At 51.2% G+C, this 19,763-nt stretch overlaps 1 protein-coding gene and 1 long non-coding RNA gene across 16 annotated transcripts in view; one reads left to right on the plus strand and one right to left on the minus strand.

Annotated features, from left to right (window-relative positions):
• The window catches only part of MPRIP (myosin phosphatase Rho interacting protein), a 145,014-nt gene extending 134,645 nt beyond the window's left edge, over positions 1–10,369 (minus strand). For 5 of the 14 annotated variants that reach the window (XM_070228366.1, XM_070228368.1, XM_070228367.1 and 2 more), the window contains exon 1: positions 10,121–10,368. In XM_070228366.1, coding sequence (XP_070084467.1) covers positions 10,121–10,243 — 123 coding nt within the window. In that variant the 5' untranslated portion in view covers positions 10,244–10,368. Of the gene's footprint in view, positions 1–10,120 lie in introns of all 14 variants that reach the window. The other 9 variants (XM_023653688.2, XM_070228370.1, XM_070228369.1 and 6 more) reach the window with 3 other exon arrangements.
• Positions 10,370–12,125: 1,756 nt separating this feature from the next.
• Positions 12,126–19,519, plus strand: LOC138916341 (uncharacterized). Of its 2 annotated transcripts, none has more exons than XR_011423542.1 (2): positions 12,126–13,347; positions 17,771–18,837. It is a non-coding gene; the product is annotated as an uncharacterized lncRNA (long non-coding RNA). The 2 variants fall into 2 exon arrangements; XR_011423541.1 differs by having other exon boundaries at positions 13,032–14,625; positions 17,771–19,519.
• Positions 19,520–19,763: the final 244 nt, after the last annotated feature.

The following is a 19,763-nucleotide window of genomic DNA, read 5'->3' on the forward strand; positions in this document are numbered from 1 at the left end:
GCCCCACCCTTCCTAACACACACACACACACCCTTCTGACAAGACAGCCCCTGGCTCCTGGACAAGAAGGGCGGAGGGACACACACTGCCAGAGATCGAACATCCAGAAGGCCCACCTGACTGCACCCGGGTCAGCATGGGAAAGAGTGGAAGGAGGAGGCCCTGAGTCAGACTGTCTGGGTTTTCGTCTCAGCTCTACCACCTACTGGATCGCCCTTGGGCAAGTTACATGACTTCCTTCCATCTCAGTTTTCTTATCTCTCCACTTCATAAGACTGCTGTGAATATAAGTGAGTTAATAGCGGCCTGGCACACAGCAATTACTATTAGCTATGAATGCCACCACCACCACAATAAATGATCCCAGAACATGTGAACTGCTCCTTCGATTTAAGTATAGAGGAACCTCCACACTATAGAAGGCTGCGTGGCCACACTAGCTGGCCCAGCTTCCCCAGGAAGAAGATCCCTAAGCTCAAAGGGTTTCTAGGTGGGAAGGGAGATGTGGGAACTAAGAGGCACCGGACTGTTTGCCGAGATGGCATCTGCCTGTTAGGAGAGCTTGCTTGCAGGCCCCACAAGGAGCCACTTCTACTTGATCAGACGCTATAGAAACGTCCCTTGGAAGAAGGTTCCACTCTCTGGAAAAGTGTGTGATTTGTAAAGGCTGGAAGACAGTGGGGAAGAAAGATGGGAGGACCCAGCTGCTGGCCGAGGCCACGAATCAACGCTGGTGACCAAAGAGCCAGAAGACACACAGGCCAGGCCTCCCACCCACCCTCCCAGTGATTTGGGACCAGACCTGGGCTGCTCTATACCCTCCTCCAGCCATTTCACCCAGGCACCAGGGCACGAGCACTTTGCTTCCCAGACAACTGCTCCCAGGGACACCAGTGGGATAAGTGGCTTCTTAATCCTCTCCCACATTGCTGACAGCAACTCAGACCCTTCCATGTAAAGTGACTTCTGAAATCAGGATCTGCCACTGCCTTTCATGGGACCTGGACTGGGCACTTCTCTGGGCTTAGCAGGGGCTCTGGGGTGGCTGCTGTGCTGGCCCACACCCTCTAATGGTTGATGGCCCCTGGCTTCTCTACCTCCTATCCTCTAAGGAGAGAGGAAGTTGCAGGGGTGCCAAGCAGCTCTGCAGGAGAGGAGGCAGCGTGGGCTTTTGTTCTGTGGGCGTGAGGGTAGAGAGAAACAGAGTTTGAGGGTCAGCTGTCCCACAGAATCACGGAGTTGGGCCCCCTCTCTGGGTCAGTGTTTGCAAAATGAACCCCATTTACTGAGCACCCACTCTATACCCAAGCATTTACAAATTCGGCACTTGCTATTTCTTGCGTCTTCCACATTCCTCATAGGCACTCAAAGACATGGGTATTATTATAGCCCCCAGTGTTCAGAGGAGGGACACAGACACTTAAACTCTGAGTAACTTGCTCAATCAGCATCAAAAATGGAGCCAGGATGTGAACTCAAATCTGAGCTGAAAGCCCCCACTCTCGCTTACCATTCCATTACCTTACCTGAGCACGTTTAAATGAAAAGTGGGACTATGCTAGATTTCTAGGTCAGAGCAGGTCCCCAAGCGGAAGACAAATGAATGCCCCACCCCCGTGAGCCCTGAGGTTCCCTGCACCCCAGGTCACTCATCAGCCCCATAGAGAGGCTCTGGGTGTGGCACCCGGAGACCCAGGAGACAGGGACTCTTCCTCTGATTCAACTGGGACTCCCAGAAGCCGCTCCCAGCCCCCGGCCCCTTTAGGTGCAGGCCAGGACTATTTCGGATGTAAGAGACCGTGTGTGAAGGTATGCCATGGAGCCTCCTTGGTCTGCCTGTTAAAACTAGTGCTTCAGGACCTACAGAGATCAAGGACACAACTATTTCCTGATCCTGAATTCCTCAGGGAGAAAAACAGTGCTTCGTCTTCACAGCCTTGCCAAAGGTGTGGTCACTGCCACAGGCCAGCAGCCGGTCTGGGAGACGGGGGACACCGTGAGGCTGAGGAGATTTTAGGACCTGCATGATGTCCTGCACTGCTACCCTGCCCACTCGCACTCCCACATACCCCAGAAATAAGGAATCCAAGTCAGAGAAAGGCCCTGCTTCTGATAGCAAAGGTTAACACTTGTTATCAGACACAGGGAGGCCAAACAGAACTTTGGAAAAACCCACACTGGCCTTCCTATGACCTAGGCAGGTCACTGAACCTCTCTGGGTCTCAGTGGCTCCATGTACTAATTGAGGACAATCCCTCACCTACTTAACGGCAGGGATCACCCAGCCCCTGCAGGCCCCTCCTCCCAGGGCCAGGAATTAGGAGTCCATTAAAGAGCTTTGATTTAGTTTGCACTATCCCAACCTCCTACAGAAACAGTACCGAGTTAACAAAGCAAAGCGGCCTTCCCAAGGGAAGGGAAGACAGGCTCCTGGACACGCAAAGGCTGGTGTGGAAACTTCATGGAACCAAATTTTGTATCACAGCCCCATCGCTAGGCAGCTTGGTGACCTCGGGTCGGCTACCCAACCTCCCTGAAACTCCACATCCCCTCCTCTACCAGTGGCCATGCTGCCACCAGCCCTGCTCGCCTCCTCAGCTGCTGAAGCAGAATGAGCTCATGGTATAGGACAACTGGTTCAGAGCAGTGGAGGCTCAGGAGGGTTCAAGAGGCGCATCTGCTCCCTCTCACTGCAAGCGGCCCCAAAGACGGGTGCAGGGCCCCCATCCAGCGCAGTGTGCAGACACAAGCTGAGTGGGCAGGAGCCGGGAGGGTCACCAGCTCCAGGCAAAACTAGGCTGTGGTTTCATGTGAACTAGAATGACCCTGACTGAGAAAACCAGCGAGTGGTTTGAAAGATTCCAGTTCCAGTCTCTAGAGATAAAATGTCAGCGAATCAACCCACTGGCTATCTCGTCCCTAAAGGAAGCGATAATATGATGGCAGCAGTGGGGCTGGACATTTGGAGCTTCCATCAAAGGGTAGCTATGAAACCATTGTGGATGATTTCACAGAACCCTCAACTACTACAACTGGAGGAAAGAACCATAAACTCTAGGGCGGAGTTTTCAAATCTGTCCCTTGTAGCCCCCCAAGATGACTGGAGGCCCCATGGAGGGAAGCAGAGGTGGCTGGGAGGCCAAGCTCCAGGCCCCAGAACCGTGTCGCTCTTTCTGTTTCATACATGGCACTCCCATACAAGATTCCTTTGAGTAGAAGGCTCCGCGATTTAACAAAAGTTTGAAAACCACTGACCTGGTCCAGGTCATTTCAGATAGGAAAGTGAGGCTTGGGGAGTGAGCTTCCAAGGACAAAAGAAAGCCTGTCTTCCAGGTTAAACGCTTCTGAACTAGCACCCAGTGCTCTTCACCCTCCCTAAGCCTCCTCCCCAGCACCAGGACAGCGGCAGCAGGACATCACCTCCTTCTCGTCTCTTCCCTGGTTGTTTTCTGGTTAGTTCTCTCTCCTCTCTTTCAAGACTAAATGGCAGCTTGGGAACAATTTAAAGATAAACATTCCAAGTCAAATTTCTTTATTTCAGCTAAACAGCATCAGGGCTTCGTAATCAGGAGACAGCCAAACAAAGGCCATTCCCCACAGGAGAGGCTGTCAGTGTGCTTCCTGGAATATTAATTACCACAGAGGGGGTTCAGGAACTTCCAAAGGCCTGGCTGGCCCCTCCATCTATTCCATTAGCACACCATTCCCTGTAAACAGAAGGTGGGCACCCACTTTCTAGGTAGGAAACCGAGGCTCGGAGAACGTAAGTGACCTTCCTAGGTCACCCCGCACATCTGTGCCAAAAATAGAACACAGGTCTTCGATTGTAGTCCTTCTGTGTGGCAAGAGAAAAAGAGCACAAAGAGAAAGGTCAAGCAGCAGGCTCGAGCGCAGGGGGGAAGGCAGCCAGCAGACAGCTCCACTGACCAATACCGAGGGCCTGCAGAGGGCCGGGTCAGAACACAGTGTGCCTGCGGGCTCGTCAGCCTGCCCCCGCAGGGCTCTCACTTGCTCCCCACAGCACAGGCCCCCGAGGCCCCAACCAGTACCCTCTGCCCTCCGCACCTGGAGGGGTAGCGGGGATCAGAGCCCCAGAGCTCTCAAACACACTAAAAGGAGTCACCAAAGAAGGTGTGACTTTTAAAGCAAGAACTCCCAAAAGTTGGCAAAAAGACACCAAGCGGGGGACACAAAAAGGAGGGACGGTGTGAGAGAACAAGCATTCCAGGAATCCTCCAAACCCAGGCTGTCTGCATGACACCCCCACGGAGGAGGAAAAACCCAGAAGCACAGCCTTCCCATCCTATGCTTCCCTGAGGGTCTCAAGGGCCCAGACATGGGCCAGGCGCTGCCGCTGGAGCTGCCCATCCAACACCGCCGGCATCAGCACGCGTGGCTACCGAGCACCTGAAAAGTGGCTAGTCTGAACTGAAAGGGCCGTAAAAGTAAAGCTGCACATAACTTCTTTGCATGTTAAAATGATAATATTTTGGATACGTTAGGTTAAATAAAATATAATTTAAATTAATTTAATTGTTTCTTTTTATTTTAATGTAGCAACCAGAAAATGTACAATTACACATGCGGCTGCATTATAGTTCCGCTGGACAGTACCGATCTCACCCAGGGTTGGCAGGCTATGCCCCAGAGGGCAAAGCTAGCTTGCTGGCTGTTTTCTTAAGGCCCCAAAACCACAAATGGCTTTTGCATTTCTAAATGGTTATATAAGTACCTACATGAACTCCTTGATTTTGCCTGTTGGCCTACAAAGCCTAAAATATTTACCATCTGGCCATTTAGGAAAAAAATTTGCCAATTCCTGGTCTAGACTCTAGAACAATCAGATATTCACTCCAATGACACACGAAGCAGAGGGCAGGTTTGGGATGTGTGTGTGTGTGTATGTGTACGTGCGTGTGAGATTCTTCCACAACCGTTTGTTTTAATTGAGGTAAAATTCACCTAACATAAAATTAATCATTTTAAAGTGAACAGTTCAGTGGCATTTAGTACATTCGATGTTATGCAAACACCATCTCTATCTAGTGCTAAAGCATTTCATCACCCCCAAAATAGAATCCCGATCCCATTAGCAGGCACTGCTGTTCCCTCCTCTCCCAGAACCTTGGCAACCACTAATCTGCTTTCTGTTTCCATGGATTTACCTATTCTGGACATTTCATATAAAAGGAATCATACGATATGTGACCTTTTGTGTCTGATTCTTTCACTTATCATGTTTTTGAGGTTCAATCATGTAGCCTGCCTCAGTACTTCAGTCCTTTTTATAACTGACTAAAATTGTATGGATATACCACAACTTGTTTATCCGTTCATCCACGATGGATACTTGGGTTATTACTACCTCCTGGCCACTGTGAATAGTGCTATGAACATATGTATAAGAGTATTTGTTTGAATACCTGTTTCCAATTCTTTGGGGTATATGCTGGGAATTGAATTACTGGGCTATACGGTAATTCTTTTGAGGAACTGCCAGTTTTCCACATCAGCTGTCCATTTTACACTCCTATCAGCAATGCAGGAGGGCTCCAACTTCTCCACATCCTCACCAACACTTATTAGTTTTCCTTTTCTACTACAGCCATCCTAGTGGATGTGAAGTATATTTCATTGGGGTTTCAATTTGCATTTCCTTAATGACTAATCACATTGACCATCTTTTCATGTGCTTGTTGGCCACTTTTAAGGTCTGGGATTTTTGACACACCCCTTGACAAACAACCTACAAATATGCACATAAATTACCAATATTCTTAAAAGGGTGGGCATGAAATCACCCCACCGCCTTTGACATAAATGTGAAGTCAAATAAAGAAGTTCCATATCCTGGAACTTATAAGAGTATCAGAGGAACAAGGAAAGTAGATGAGACGATTCATAGAGACCAAGCCCTGGACCACCCACCTGTGTACCCCACTACCCCAATGCCCCAGCAGCCCTGGCAGTGGAGTACGGGCACGGCGAGGGGCAGGATCTGACTAGGTCCGAGGAGAGATGCAGGAGGACTAGACGAGCCTTGGGAGAGATCAAGACCAACCTCATTCTCCAGACGAGAATCGAGGCCTGAGAAGGGAAAACAACCCAGCCAAGGTCGACAATAAAAAAGTGGTAGGCCCCGGACTAGAACCGAAGTTCCTTCCACAAAAGGCAATGCCTAAAGTTGCACAAGTTGTCAGGAGAATGAGACATCAGGTCAGGTCAATACCCACCAGGAACCCAGAGACCGACACTGAGGATGGGAAGAAATTTTGGAAGCTGAGAACCCTGGGTTCCAGGCCTGCTGCTCCCATTAACCACCAACCCCTCTGATTCACCTCTCTGCCTCACCTGCCCCCTACTTCTTGGTTCAGTCTACATGGCCTCCTGAGTGACCGCATTCACTCCCAGGACTGCCTCGGCCCCCATGCCACCTCCAGCTCTAACCACATACTGCCTGAGTGGGCAATTCCACCTACGGACCCAACCGGACTTCCACCTCCACGAGGTCAAATTTACCATATTCTGTTTGAGCCCTCCACAAGCCCCAAATCTACTCCAAATCTGTATTCTCAATCTTTGTTAAAGGTACTTTTATCCACCCAGGTTTCTTCAATCCCTACCTCCAACTGACTACAAACCCCCTGTGCCTAGGCTTTGAGCCTCTCCCCTCCCGGCCAGCACTAACCTAGAGAAGACTTTTTCTGCACTCCACTAGACTACTTCAAGAGCACCTATTAGAGCTCTGCCTTCAGCCAGAATTATTTTCCTAAAACATAAATCTGATGGATTAGAAAGCTAGGCATAAAAATAACTGCAAGAGAACTAAGAAAATCTCAGAGACTATTTTATAATCCCAGAAAGAAGACCTTCATAAGCGTAAGATTAAAATTACCAAATATAAAGGAAAACATGGAAATGCAATAGCATTCATATTTAAAACTACCATATGAAAAAGACAAATGAACACACATGAAACTAAAAGATAACTGACACCCTGGGAGAAAATACCTGCAATTTATGACAGGTGGCAGATTAATATCTAGAGCAGGGCCAGCAAACTGTGGCTCACAGGCCAGATCCTGCCAACTGCCTGTCTTTGTAAATAAAGTTTTATTAGAAACAGCCATACCCGTTAGTTTATGTATCGTCTACAGTGGCTTTGCACGGTAGCTTCTATGCTACAAGGGGAAAGCTGTGTAGGTGCCACAAAGAACACAGGTCCCACAAAGCCAAAATATCTGGCCTTTCACAGAAAAAGGTTGTGAATCCCCAACCTAGAGTATATACAGAAAGTTCCTACAAATCAACAGGGAGGAAAAACTAACTGAACAGAAAAACGTGCAAACAATATGAATGAGTAATCCACAAATATTCAATAAATATTATAAAAAGAGCTTAATCTCACTGGTAATTAGGGAAATTATGAAAGAATTAAATCATCTGACAGTAGCCAATCCTGACAATGGTACGACACAGTCTTTTTTGGAAAGCAATTTGGTGATATCTAAAAAAATCAATGTGCTTGATGTCAACCCAGCCATTCTATTTTTAGGTCTCTGCCCCCAGAGAAATACTTGCATTTGTGCACGCACACACACCCAAAAGCATTTAGAAAGCTGTTTGCTGAAGCATTCACTGTTTATAACAGCAAAACCTGGAAGTAACCATGGGACATCCCTGATGGTACAATATGCAAAACGATTCTGGTATATTTATACGTAATACCATGAAAAGAGCCCTAAGATGTGTCATTAAGCAGAAACAATATGTTGCAAATACATACACACAGTTTAGCTTAAAAAAGGTTTTAACTGTGTATTTGAATCCACAGGTACACAGAAAAATGCGCAGAAAGACTGAAAGATAACACCTTAGAGGGTGGTGGCCTCAATGATCACTGGTCTATCTTCCAGCCTTGACAGTCTAAACAAGCTCTGGGCGGGGAGGGGCAGCAGGAAGCAGGAACCAGGGGGGAGACTGATGGGAAGCGACTGGCTGAGGTTTTCTGAGGGAGCCAGGAGGATGAGAGTAAGAGGCCGGGGGAGGGCCGGATGCAGAGAGCAGCAGCTAAGGTTATTGGCAACAGCCCTGGAGTCTCCCTCCTCCTCTTTTCAAGAGCAGTTTCTTCCTGAAAGATCCCAGGAGGTAGAAGGCTGGCCTAATCTCTCCCAGCACAATAACCCCACTCATTATTTCAGAAATTACCATTCCAGTTGTGGCCTGGAAGACTCGGGTCTGTGTCAAAATCCACAATTAAACTGCGAATACGATGAAAAGAGTAAAGTACTTCAAATTTTTGACAACCTCTCCTGAATCCAATTAATAATCAACAGATTTTTTTTTAATCTTTAACAGATTCAGCTCAAATATGCAGATTTCACTCTAGTTCATCTAAGCTTAAGAATCAGAAAACAGGCCCGATGAGGTGTAAATACCCAAGTTACCAATTTTGGCAGTCGCTTGGAGTAACCATGACTCTCTCTCAGAACAACCCTTGCCAAGCCCAGAAACTTCCTAAACCCAAGTTCACTATTCGGTAGGCAATTTCTGTCTTTTAAATTGTAAGAGAAAAAAGTTGAATAAGACCATTCCTTGCTTTCCACGACAGCCTGGTGAGGGTGGTAAGCCAGGATCCCTAGTCCCAATTCATAGAAAAGGAAATGAAACTATACAAAGGGACTTGTTCAAGGTCGTGCAGCTGAAAGTAACAGCAAGATTAGAAGCAAAGTCTCCTGACTCCTGGTCCAGGACCCTCATCAGCACACAAACTGCTTCCCAGAAAAAGGCGTCCAGTCAAGAAGAGAGAACCTCCCTTAAAGCCCACCCCCCACCCCAGAAAACTCACCAGGAAACTGAGTTCCACCCTTTCCCAAGCTGACCTGGCCCTTCTGCCCTGACAATCTATGACTTTGCAGCCTTGAGTGTTTGGTTAAGCTTTTGGTTTTAGATAAAAGGGGTCTTTCGCTGGCTGCTGGGAACCTGACCTCAGAGGAAGGCACCACATCCCAGGCCACAACCCCTGCCCTGCCACCCGACTCCGCTCTGCCATGTAAACAAGTCAAACCCTGTGAGCGCTTAAGCACCATGAAAAACAGCCAGGCGCGGCACTTCAAAGCAATGTTTTCCATCTCGGGGGTTCTCCTGCAAAGGGACGGCGACACCTGGGTCACACCGGGCTGGAATGCGAAAGGAGCTCCCCTGGTCTCGTTCGGGGAGGGGAGGGAAAGCTCTTAGAGGATGGAGGCTGGGCAGGACGGCAAGGAGGGGCCACAGACGCCTCCTGAGGAGACGGAGACGAGGCTGGGTCAGGGAGGCAAGGACCCCGCACGTCCGAAAGCCCTGCCCGTGCTCCGGAGAACCCTGGGCGCCGGGAGCGCAGGCGACCGCTGAGGGCCCCAAGGGCCACCGGGGACCGCAGCCCAACTTCCCAGGCCGCTGTCACCCACACAAAGCCCTCCTCTCCGAAGCCACTCCAGGGACGGGCCCAGGACTCGGCGCCGTTGGAGGCGGCGGCTCTGACGCCGACCCGGGAGCTCCGGGACGGGTCCGAGCCCTCTCCCGACAGCGCGGGCCAGGCAAGGGGCCCGGCCCGCCGACCCCGTGTCCCCACTCCGCGCCCGGCGGGGAGGAGCCCCAGGCCCCCGCCGACAGCGGGCCCCCCAGCCGAAGTTCGAAGGCCGGACGCTCGTGCCAGCCTTCGGGACCCTGCCCCGCTCTCCGGCCGCCGACGGCGACCACAACGGGGAACACGGCGGCTGCGCCAGACCGGAGGGGCGCCCACGGGCCACCGCACAGTCCTTCGGCCTCAGCCGCCCCGGGCGGACGAGTCCGAGCCCGGCCCCAAGACAGACTCCGGGGTCCTGGCAGCGGCGGGCCCCTCCCGAGCCCTGTGTCCCCTCCGCGGAGAAGCAGGCACGTTGGAGTCACGGCACACCCGGCACGACTCACGCGGCGGCCGGGCCGCGGGGAGCGGGAGGAGGCGCCCCGCGGTCGACCGGAGCGCCTCCCTTTGTCCCGCGCCGCCCGCGCGCTCCCCGCCCCGCCGCGCCCCGGACCCCGCACGGCCCCCCCGCCGGCCGGCGCACCCGCGCCCGCGAGGCCCGCGCGGCCCGCTCACCTGCGTCAGGTCCTCGTCGTTGAGCAGATGGGACTCGCGCGGCTTGAAGCAGTTCTGACACTTGCTCTTGTTGAAGATGTTGGCCTGGAACTTCCTGCACGGGTTCTCCTTGGCCGCCGACATGGTCGCGCGGCGGCGGCGCAGGCCCCGAGGCCCGGCCCGGCCCGGCGCGCTGCGCGGCGGACGGCGGGCGGCGCGGCGGCGGCGGCAGCATGCACAGCGGCGGGCGGGCCGCTCAGCGCGGGCGCCGCCGCATGCCCCGCGGCCGGCCGCCTCTCACCGGGCCGCGCGGCGGTCGGGGCCTCGCGGGCGCCGGGACGCGGGCGCCTCCCCTCGCGCGGCGGCCCCGCGCGCGGCCCTCACAGAGCGCGAGGTCCCCGCCGCCCGCCCGCACGGCCGCCGCCCGCCCGCCGCAGGCCCATGGACGCGGCCCGCGCCCGCCGCCCCTCGCGCTCCGCCCGCCCCCGGCGCCGGGTCGTGCAGCTCCGGGTCGGTGCCGCCGCCGCTGCCCTCGGCGCCGCGCGGCCGCAGCAAATGGGAGCGGGGCGGCTGGCGCGCTCTGGGCGGGGCGGCGGGCGGGGGCTGGCGGGCGGCGCGGGGCGGGGCGGGGCCGCGGCCGGGCGACCGGCGGCCCTGCCGGCCTATGGCAGCGGCTTACCCGGCTAACAAAGGGAGCCCTTGGCCAATGGGAGCCGGGGGCGGGACGAAGGGCCGCCGGGCGCAAGGTAACTTGTGCAGGCGCAGGAAGGTGGGGGCGCGGGGATGGGACGTTCAGGTTTGGTGGACTGGCGCCCAGGCCGCTGAGCCCCTGACAGCTGCGGGGCCGGGGCGGGGGCCTGCGGGGGACTTGCAAGGGGCGGGGGTCTGCGGGGGCGGGGCAGACCTCCAGCCGGCTCTCCGCAAACCTCGCTTCTAGCCTTGTCTTCCTGCGCCCATTCTGGACACCCGGGCCCAGCTCTGAGTTCTTGTTTTAACACCTACTATGCGCCAGGCCCCCCGTCGGAGGAGTCCTAGTTAGCCTTATTAATAAGGGTTAGATAATGTCCAGGCGCTCGATATGCATCAGCTCGTTAAAGTTTCACAGCCTCTCCATCATCATCTCCATTTTACATGTGAGGAAACTGAGGCGAGGAGATGTGAAGAAATAGGAGGGAGGGTTTCCAGGGATGAGTAAGAGAAGATGTCAGCCTTGAGGAGCTGTCAGTTCTATTATGGGCGATTAGTGAAGGCCGACTCTCTGCCAGGTGCTGAGCACGGCATCTTTCACCCATTACGTGCTTGAGGAAATTAAGGCTCGGACGCCTGCAGTAATTTATGCAGGGGCACTCTGCTAGGAGGGGCTGAGCTGACGCTCCAAACCTCCACTGTCCAGTCTGGTGGCCAAACAACCACCTGGAGAAAACTGTAAAGGAGGCACAGGCAGAAGGTTCGAGAACTCAGAGATGGGGAAATGTGGTCTTCGGGAAAATCAGGGGCGGCATCAAGGAGGAAGGGAAAGGTAAGCAGCCACTGAGAGGCTGAGAATGGCTAGAGGTGGAGGTAGAGGAGGAGGGAGAGGGACGGATGAAGCTAAAGGGATGCCTGAGGGCTGGAACACCCAGGGCCTTGGATTCTGAGCTCGGGCTCGTGAATGTCAGCCTGCTGGCAGCCAGAGTCCATGAGGGGAGTTTCTAAACAGGGGGTGAGCTAAGTCAGCCCTCACGGAGGAGGTGACGCTGAAGCATGTGTTAGCAGCCGTGACAGCAGCTGTTGCTTAGGGAGTGGGAAGGTTTTAAGAGAAGTAGCAAATGCTCCCAGAGATGTGTACTTTTCCACTGATCATCTGGTGAGTATCTCAGAGAGGTGGATTTCAACTGAGTGTAGGAAAATGCTTTTCTCCAAAGGGAGCTTTGAAGGCAGGTGGGTCAAAGTTCTGGGCAGCCTAAGCGGGAGGCCCAGCTCCACCCCTCGCTGCCTCTGCAGCCCTGGGCAGGTCCCTCCACCTGCTGGCTGCCTCAGTTACCTCATCTACAAAATTGGCATGATGGTATGGTGGCTGTGAGCATTATATGATATAGTGCTTCTAAAATATTTAGCGCAATGTGGCAAAATGTTAATTAGTGAATCTAGGCAAAGGGTGTTTGTTGTACGATTCTTGCAACTTTTCTGTTGGTTTAAATTTTTGCAAAATAAAAAAGGTTGTGTGGGGTGGGGGGGAGACAGACAATTCTCGCCTGCATAGAACACTCAGAAACTGATCCTAATGGCGCCTCTGGGGAGGGGAGCTGAGTGGTTGAGAGGCGGCCTACTTTTAGTTTTCACTGTAAGCCCTTTTGTTCTTTTTAGATTGGTATTGTGTGTATATACAACTTGTAAAATAATTTTTTAAAGTCCTACCCATGCCTCAAGGTCAATGCAAAGGCCACTTCCCTTAAGAAAAAGCTTGGGATGTTCTGCTCAGGTCGGTGGACACATCCAGCAGCTGCCTTGAATGGGAGGGCCCCACAACTGGGGGATAAAGACGCGTTTGATTCAGCCCTGCCTAGAAGGAGCTCATACTCCAGCAAGTGGAGACAAAAAGAAACAGGAGGCGGACAAACAAATCCAATCCGGGGCGTGGTGAGGGTCCAGACAAGGGCAGCCGGCTCCTTATGCAGCTTCAGGGACGGCTCCTTGGAGGAGGCAGTGGCTGAGCCGAGTTCTGAGCTGAACTCCCAGCCAGGAGAAGGTAGAGGGAAGGCATTCCAGATGGAAGGAGCATGTGAGCAGAAGCTTGGGGCCTTGAAAGCAAAGGGTGCATGAATGCAAGCACCTCAGCATGACTGGGTGGTACAGAGAGGGGGAGAGTAACGAGCAGTGAGAGTGACTGGGAGCCGCAAATAGATGGGGCGCCCGAGGGCACACGCTGTGGGAATCCCATCATGACAGACTAAGGCTCAGCCTCTTCAGGGAGATAGGTCATGTTGTTTATCAATATTATTGTTATTTTATTTCCATTTTACAGAAAACACACATGAGCCTCAGGGCATTTAAAGAACTTGCCTGTGGTCACAGTATAGACCCTCTATGTGAGGATTCAAGCCCACACAGGCAATACCAGAGCTGCCTGGTCAATGGGGAACCAGTAAATGGATCTTTCAGATTGAGCGCTTAAATGAGGGCTATTGGCCTGGAGAATGACTCAGAGGTGGAGGACCGGAAACATGATCAACCGGGAAGCTACTGCAATAGCCCAGAGCGTAGAGAAGGTGGGGGTCTGAGCTAGGACGGGGTCAGTGGGAGGTGGAGATCAGAATGAATCTGGGAAACACTCAGGAGGTGGAATATGTAGATCTAGCCACTCACTGTGCTGCCCTCCAGAACTTGACTAGACTGGGCGCCAGAGGGCAGGGCTGGATCTCATTCCTGCTGTCTCCCCCAGGCCTACTTCAGTGCCTGGCACATAATGGCTGCTCACAAAGCCCTGCCGAGTGAATGAAGCCACACTTGCTGTTCTGTCTTGTATTGTCGTATTTCCCACACACAATTATAAAACCCATGCAAATATAAGCCTTGGGTTCCATTTGCAGGAGCCTAGAATAGCACGTCACACAAGGTCAAATACCCAATGGAAACATGTCAACATTCACTGGGCTGTACACCTGAGATGTGCTCCCTTTATTGTGCACGTCTCAGTGTACAATGTGTATCTCAAATAAACAGCAAAGAAGTGAACAAAGACAGGTTTCTCAGGTGGGCCCCAAATGCAAGTCCTGCTCTTTGCACCTGATGGCATCGTGTGAGGGAGCAGAACTTACACACACACACACACACACACACACACACACACAGGAAAATCCACTCTCACATCAAGCTTTGGAACCTCGCACAAATAGGCACGCACACACAGGTAACCGCTGTGTTATCTCTGTCATCACACATTAGTCTGGTTTGTCCATGAACTGTCTATAAGTAGAACCTGCACTCTCTGTGTCTGGCTTTTCTCACTCAACAGTACGTCTGAGCAATTTGTCCATGGTGTTGTGTGTATCAGTGCTTCATGCTTTTTCACTGCCCCCTCGCAGTCCATTGTGTAGTTATATTGCCATTCATCTGGCCGTGCTCCCATGGGTGTCCATTTGGGATGTTTCCAGTTTGGGTTATCATGAAGAAAGCTCTTAGGGACATCCTTGTGCGCGTCTTTTGGTGGACTTAAGGACTTATTTCTGTACACCGAGGAGGGGATGACAGGGTTCTTTGGTAAGCCTATGTTTGATTTGACAGGAAACTGCCCAACAGTTCTCCCAACCTGGGAGCTGACTCTCCTCTCACCCTTTCTCTTCTTTTTCTTGAGGAAGATTAGCCCTGAGCTAACATCTGCCACCAATCTTCCTCTTTTTGCTGAGGAAGACTGGCCCTGAGCTCACATCCGTGCCCATCTTCCTCTACTTTATGTGTGAGACACCTACCACAGTATGGCTTGCCAAGCGGTGCCATGTCCGCACCCGGGATCAGAACCGGCGAACCCCAGGCCACTCAAGCGGAAGGTGTGAACCTAACCACTGCGCCACCACGCCAGCCCTCGCCCTTTCTCTTCTAAAACTGATAATAAGATTCACCAGGAGGAACGTATTAACTCTACGGCCTTCTCATGGGAATTCTGAATCAGTGTGTCGTTGGAGCTCAGGAATCTGTCTTTTAAATAAGTGTGCCAGGCATTTCTTATCGTTAGGCAAGTTTTGGAAACAGTGGATGGAGCTGTGGTTCTCAGATCCTGGGAGATTTTTAAGAATATCTACTCTAGGGGCTGGCCCCGTGGCCGAGTGGTTAAGTTCCCGCACTCTGCTGCAGGCTGCCCAGTGTTTCGTTGGTTCGAATCCTGGGCGCGGACATGGCACTGCTCATCAAGCCATGCTGAGGCAGCGTCCCACATGCCACAACTAGAAGGACCCACAACGAAGAACATACAACTGTGTGCCGGGGGGCTTTGGGGAGAAAAAGGAAAAAAATAAAATCTTTAGAAAAAAAAAAAAAACCTACTCTGGGCCCCCCCATTCTCAGATATTCTAATTTAATTAACATCTGGAAAAGCTCCTTGGGGGGTTCTAATGTCCATGCAGAGGGCAGACCACTGGTTAAGCGAGAGTGGGGAGGAAAAGGCTTGGAGGTCAGATAGACCTGGGAGAGTCCCAGTCGAGGTCCCATCTCAGGTGTCTATTGCTGCATGAAGCCACTTCACCCCTACCAAACTAGCGTCTGAACCACCGTCTTACTGCCTCTCATGGTTCTGTGAGTTCACTGGGCTCAGTGAGCATTTCTGCTGGGCGTGCCTGGGGGTCTCTCTTGTGAGTGCAGTCAGATGGTGACCGAGCTGAGTCCTCTGGAGGCTAGAACAAAACCGGCCATCTAGGCCACTCCCTCTCCTTACAGTCTCAGAGCCTTTCCTTTCCCCATGGCCTCTCCCTGCATCTCTTAAGTGGCATCTCAGGGTTCCCCCAAAGTGTTCCAAGAGGGAGGAGGCAGAAGCTACCAGTCATCTTAAAGGTTAGGCCTGGCACTGATGCACCATCACTCTGCATTCTATTAGTCAGCACAAGGATGCCCAAGACTCCATGTGGGAGGGGACCACATGAGGGCGTGAATTCCAGGAGGCGTGGTTCACTGGGGCCATCTTTGAGACTAGCTACCACAAATAGTGTCTACTTCATGGGGTTATTGTGAGGACTAAATAAAACGTACGTGACATGTTTAGAATAGTACCTGAAACATAGTAAGTGTTCAAGAACTATCAGCACTTATTGTGATGCCTATAACCCCAATGCTGGGATTGGCAAATTTTTTCTGTAAAGAGCCAAATAGTAAATATTTTGTGCTTTGCAGGCCATATGGTCTCTGTTGCAACTGCTCAACTCTGCCATTGTCACCTGGAGGCATTCGTAGACAGCACATAAATGAAAGAGTGTGACTGTGTCCCAGTAAAACTTTACTTACAATAACAAGCAGTGGGCCAGATTTGGCCATCCCTTTTGGGTTCCCTCTTTCCCCGTCACTTGGGCCTCCCTGTCCTGGCCAGTCTCTCAGACAGGTCAGTCTCTATGGTCTTGGTCCAGCGCCTGTCAGCCATCGTGCAAGCTGTCAGGGAGGTCCACAGCCATGGAGCACTGACAGCGTGCTGGGCTCTGTGCCGGGGACTGGGTGTCCCTCACATATCATCTCACCACACCTAACATCACCATTGGAAGTCAGCTCTGGCAGAGCCAAGTGGTGTCTGATGGGGGTCCTTAGTACCCTCCGCCTATCCCCTGTCAGTCTCCCCAGAGCCACCCCAAATGCACATATACTTTAATTAGAATGGTACAAATGAAACTTCGAGAAAAGCCTCCTAGCCCCTCCCTGATTGCCACCCAGGATTAGTATTACTCCCAGTTTACAGATTAGGAAACTGAGGCCCAGAGAGGTCAAGTACCTTATTCAAGGTCATACAACCACTAAGCGGTAAGCCTGGATTCAGACTTGGGCAGCATGTTCATAACCACTGCTCCACACAACCCCTAGCCAAGGGTGCTTCCTGGACCCCACCCTTCTCTGAGGCTTGGGTGGCTACCCTGGGAGCGAGATCAGAAGATCTTGGAGGCCCCTTCCAGCTCCGACTCCATGATGCTTTTCTACTGCAGGCGCCAAATGACTTAGTCTTCAGATATGTACTGGGAGAGTCTGTTACACATTGGATATGCAAAGTCCACCAGAAGGGCAACTTAGCCATTGTATTAAGTTTTTAAATAGGCACACCCTTGTACCTAGCAATTCCACCTCTAGGAAGATAGGCTGTGGAATTGCTCACACAGGTGCACAAAGGTATCTTATCTACAAGGATTTTCACTGCACTGTTTTTCTTAAGAGCAGAAAGTTGGAGATGTGCCAGCTATCTACCATTAGAGGATCAGATAAATAAATTATGGTTCTTTGATACTGGAGAGTGCCACCAAGCTGTTAAAGAATGACAGTGTTGAAGTGGCCAGCTATCTGCAAAGTATGGTGAAGTTTAACAGTGAGTGGGAAAATGTTGTAAATAGTGGTGGCTCATTCCTGTTTTAAGTATATGTGTATGTGCAAAATACAAAGTTAGTATTTGCGTAGAAAAATTCCACAGGCGCACACACCAAACTGTTGTTTGCTGAGAATGGGACTCTCACCTAAGCTATAGATTTATATTGTGTGTAAAATGTTTTTAACAAACTTTTAGTTTTTCACTAATACCATTTTTTACTAATATGATGAAGGTCCGTGTTCTCAACCCCCAGCTTCAACAGTTATCAACTTAACTGGCTCTCATTTCAGGCGTACCCCCTACTCACACTACTCCCCTCCCACATCAGAGTGAAGCAAATCCCCAGCTTATACCATTTCTTCCGTAAATACTTCAGTGCGTGACTCCAAACGATAAGGACTAGTTTTCAAAAGGAACCACAATATCATTACCACATCTAAAACAAAACAGTAATTCGTTAATATCACCAAATGTCCGTTAAGTAATTTTCAGTTATCTCATGAAAACATGAATTATTTTTGCAATAAGAAAAAAAAGATTGAAAAAGAAAAAAATGTCAATCCAGAGCGTAGATTGGTACAATTTTCCTGGAGGTTTGTTTAGTGATACTTATCAAAAACCTTAAAAATGTGCTTATCTTTCAGCCCAGCAATCCTAACACCCATGAATTTATTCCAAGACAGCAAAATGAAAGAGGTCCACGGACACTGTTCACCGAATGTGCAGCGCCTGTTACAGAGGAGCGGCTTCAAAAATATTTGTTGGATCTGAGATTGAGCTACAGCATCGTTCTTTGCAGCTTTGTTTGTAAAAGGAAAGACCAAAAGCAACAGACATGGACGACCTTACGGTGCCAGCTAAATAAACGACAGCAGATCCATAAAACAGAATGATGTCCTGTCGTTAAAATCAGGTTGTAATAACACTCGTAGATGCCCCGCCCACCAAGAGGTGGGGCTTAATCCTCCTCCCCTTGAGTGCGGCATGGACGTTATGGCTGGTATCTAAAGGATGGAGTGGAAGGGGGAAAATAGTACTTTTACAGAGGAGAGACCCAGCAGACACTCCCTTCCCTTAACGTCAGCAGAGATAAATCGTGGAGATGTCAGGTACTCCGCAGGATGCAATGAGAAGGGCACCTCACCTCTGTGGTCTTCTCCCTCAAAAACCGTACCCCAGTCTCATCGTGAGAAAGACATCACACAAACCTGAACTGAGGGGCATTCTACAAAATGCCTGAGAAGTCTTCTTCAAAACCGTCAAGGTCACGAAAAACAAGGGAAGACTCAGAAACTGTCGGGGACCAGAGGAGCCAAAGGAAGGGACTTAGACCGAATGCCACGTGGCATCCAAAATGGAGTCCTGGAATATGAAAAAGACTTTTGTGGAAGAACTGGCAAAATCCTAATGAAGTGCATAGTTTAGTTAATAATATTTTACTGACGTTAAGTTTTCAGTTTTGGCAGATATAGCATGGTTATGCAAGACGTTAGCATCCGGGGAAGCTGGGTGAAGAGTACACAGGAACTCCTGTGCTCTCTTGGCTATAAACCTAGAATCAGTCAAAAATTTAATATTATTTAAAAAAAAACAGAATGTAGATATTTATTAGCATAGAAATGTATTCATGATATGTTAAGGGGAAATCTGTGTATGGTGTCATACAGTTTTTGCTGAATGAGCCCATTTTTGTAAAAAAAAATACTGATAAGGTGTGTATATATACATGAATGGATATACATGCACATATACACACACACGCAGGAAAACAAAAGTCTAGGAAGACATCCTTCCAGGATTTCGGCCTCCAGGGCCCGGCAGGAGAGGACCGTAGTGGCCGTGGTGAGCCGGAGTGTTTACGGTCCTTCTAAAACAGGCAGCAGCTTCATGGCCCCAGCCAGTTGCTGTCCTGCAGGACTTGGAACCAGTTCTGACAGATCATCTCATTTTCCAAAAGAAATTGAAACCGAGGGCCCACTCAGCGGTGGGGAGGAGGCCTTCAGGGTCACACAGCCAAGAGAAGAGGGCTGGGACTGCAAGAGGCAGGCAACACAGGCGGCCAGCTGGACCGCCCCCTCCCTGGCCCCCCCATCTGCACCAGGGCCTGGAGAATAGCCAGCTGGCCAGGGCAGGGAAAGGCTGCTGCTCTTCCGGCCTGCAGCCCTGCATGTGGCCAGGCTGGACTGTGGAGGTTTCTTCAGAGCCCGCATGCCTGAGTTCTGACCCTCTGGTTCACCAGGTCACTGTAGGGGCCATCCCTCTGCATGCGTGCATGCGTTTCTGCGTGTAAGTTATGGATATAGCATCTCCTTGGGTGTCCGTGTCCGTGCATGTCCAGGTGGGGTCTGGCTGCCTTTGAGAGCGAATATAGGCATGGCCACGTTATGCATCTACGTGCATAGTGACCTGTTTATCTGTGGGTCCATGACGTGTGAGTGTGCGTGTGGGTTGTACGGAGGCGTACATCTGTGTGTCTGCTGTGTATGTGTGAGACGATGCCGCGTGTCTGTGTGTGTCTGTGGGTAACTGTGCTATCCAGCTGCCCTGATACCTCCATGTCCATGTTTCTGTGGGATTGCCTGTGTGTTTACACTGTGTGTGTGTGTGTGTCTGTCTGTCTGCTCTGCCTGGTTGAGT

The sequence above is a fragment of the Equus caballus genome, chromosome 11, assembly GCF_041296265.1.
Source record: "Equus caballus isolate H_3958 breed thoroughbred chromosome 11, TB-T2T, whole genome shotgun sequence".
Taxonomy (NCBI): domain Eukaryota; kingdom Metazoa; phylum Chordata; class Mammalia; order Perissodactyla; family Equidae; genus Equus; species Equus caballus.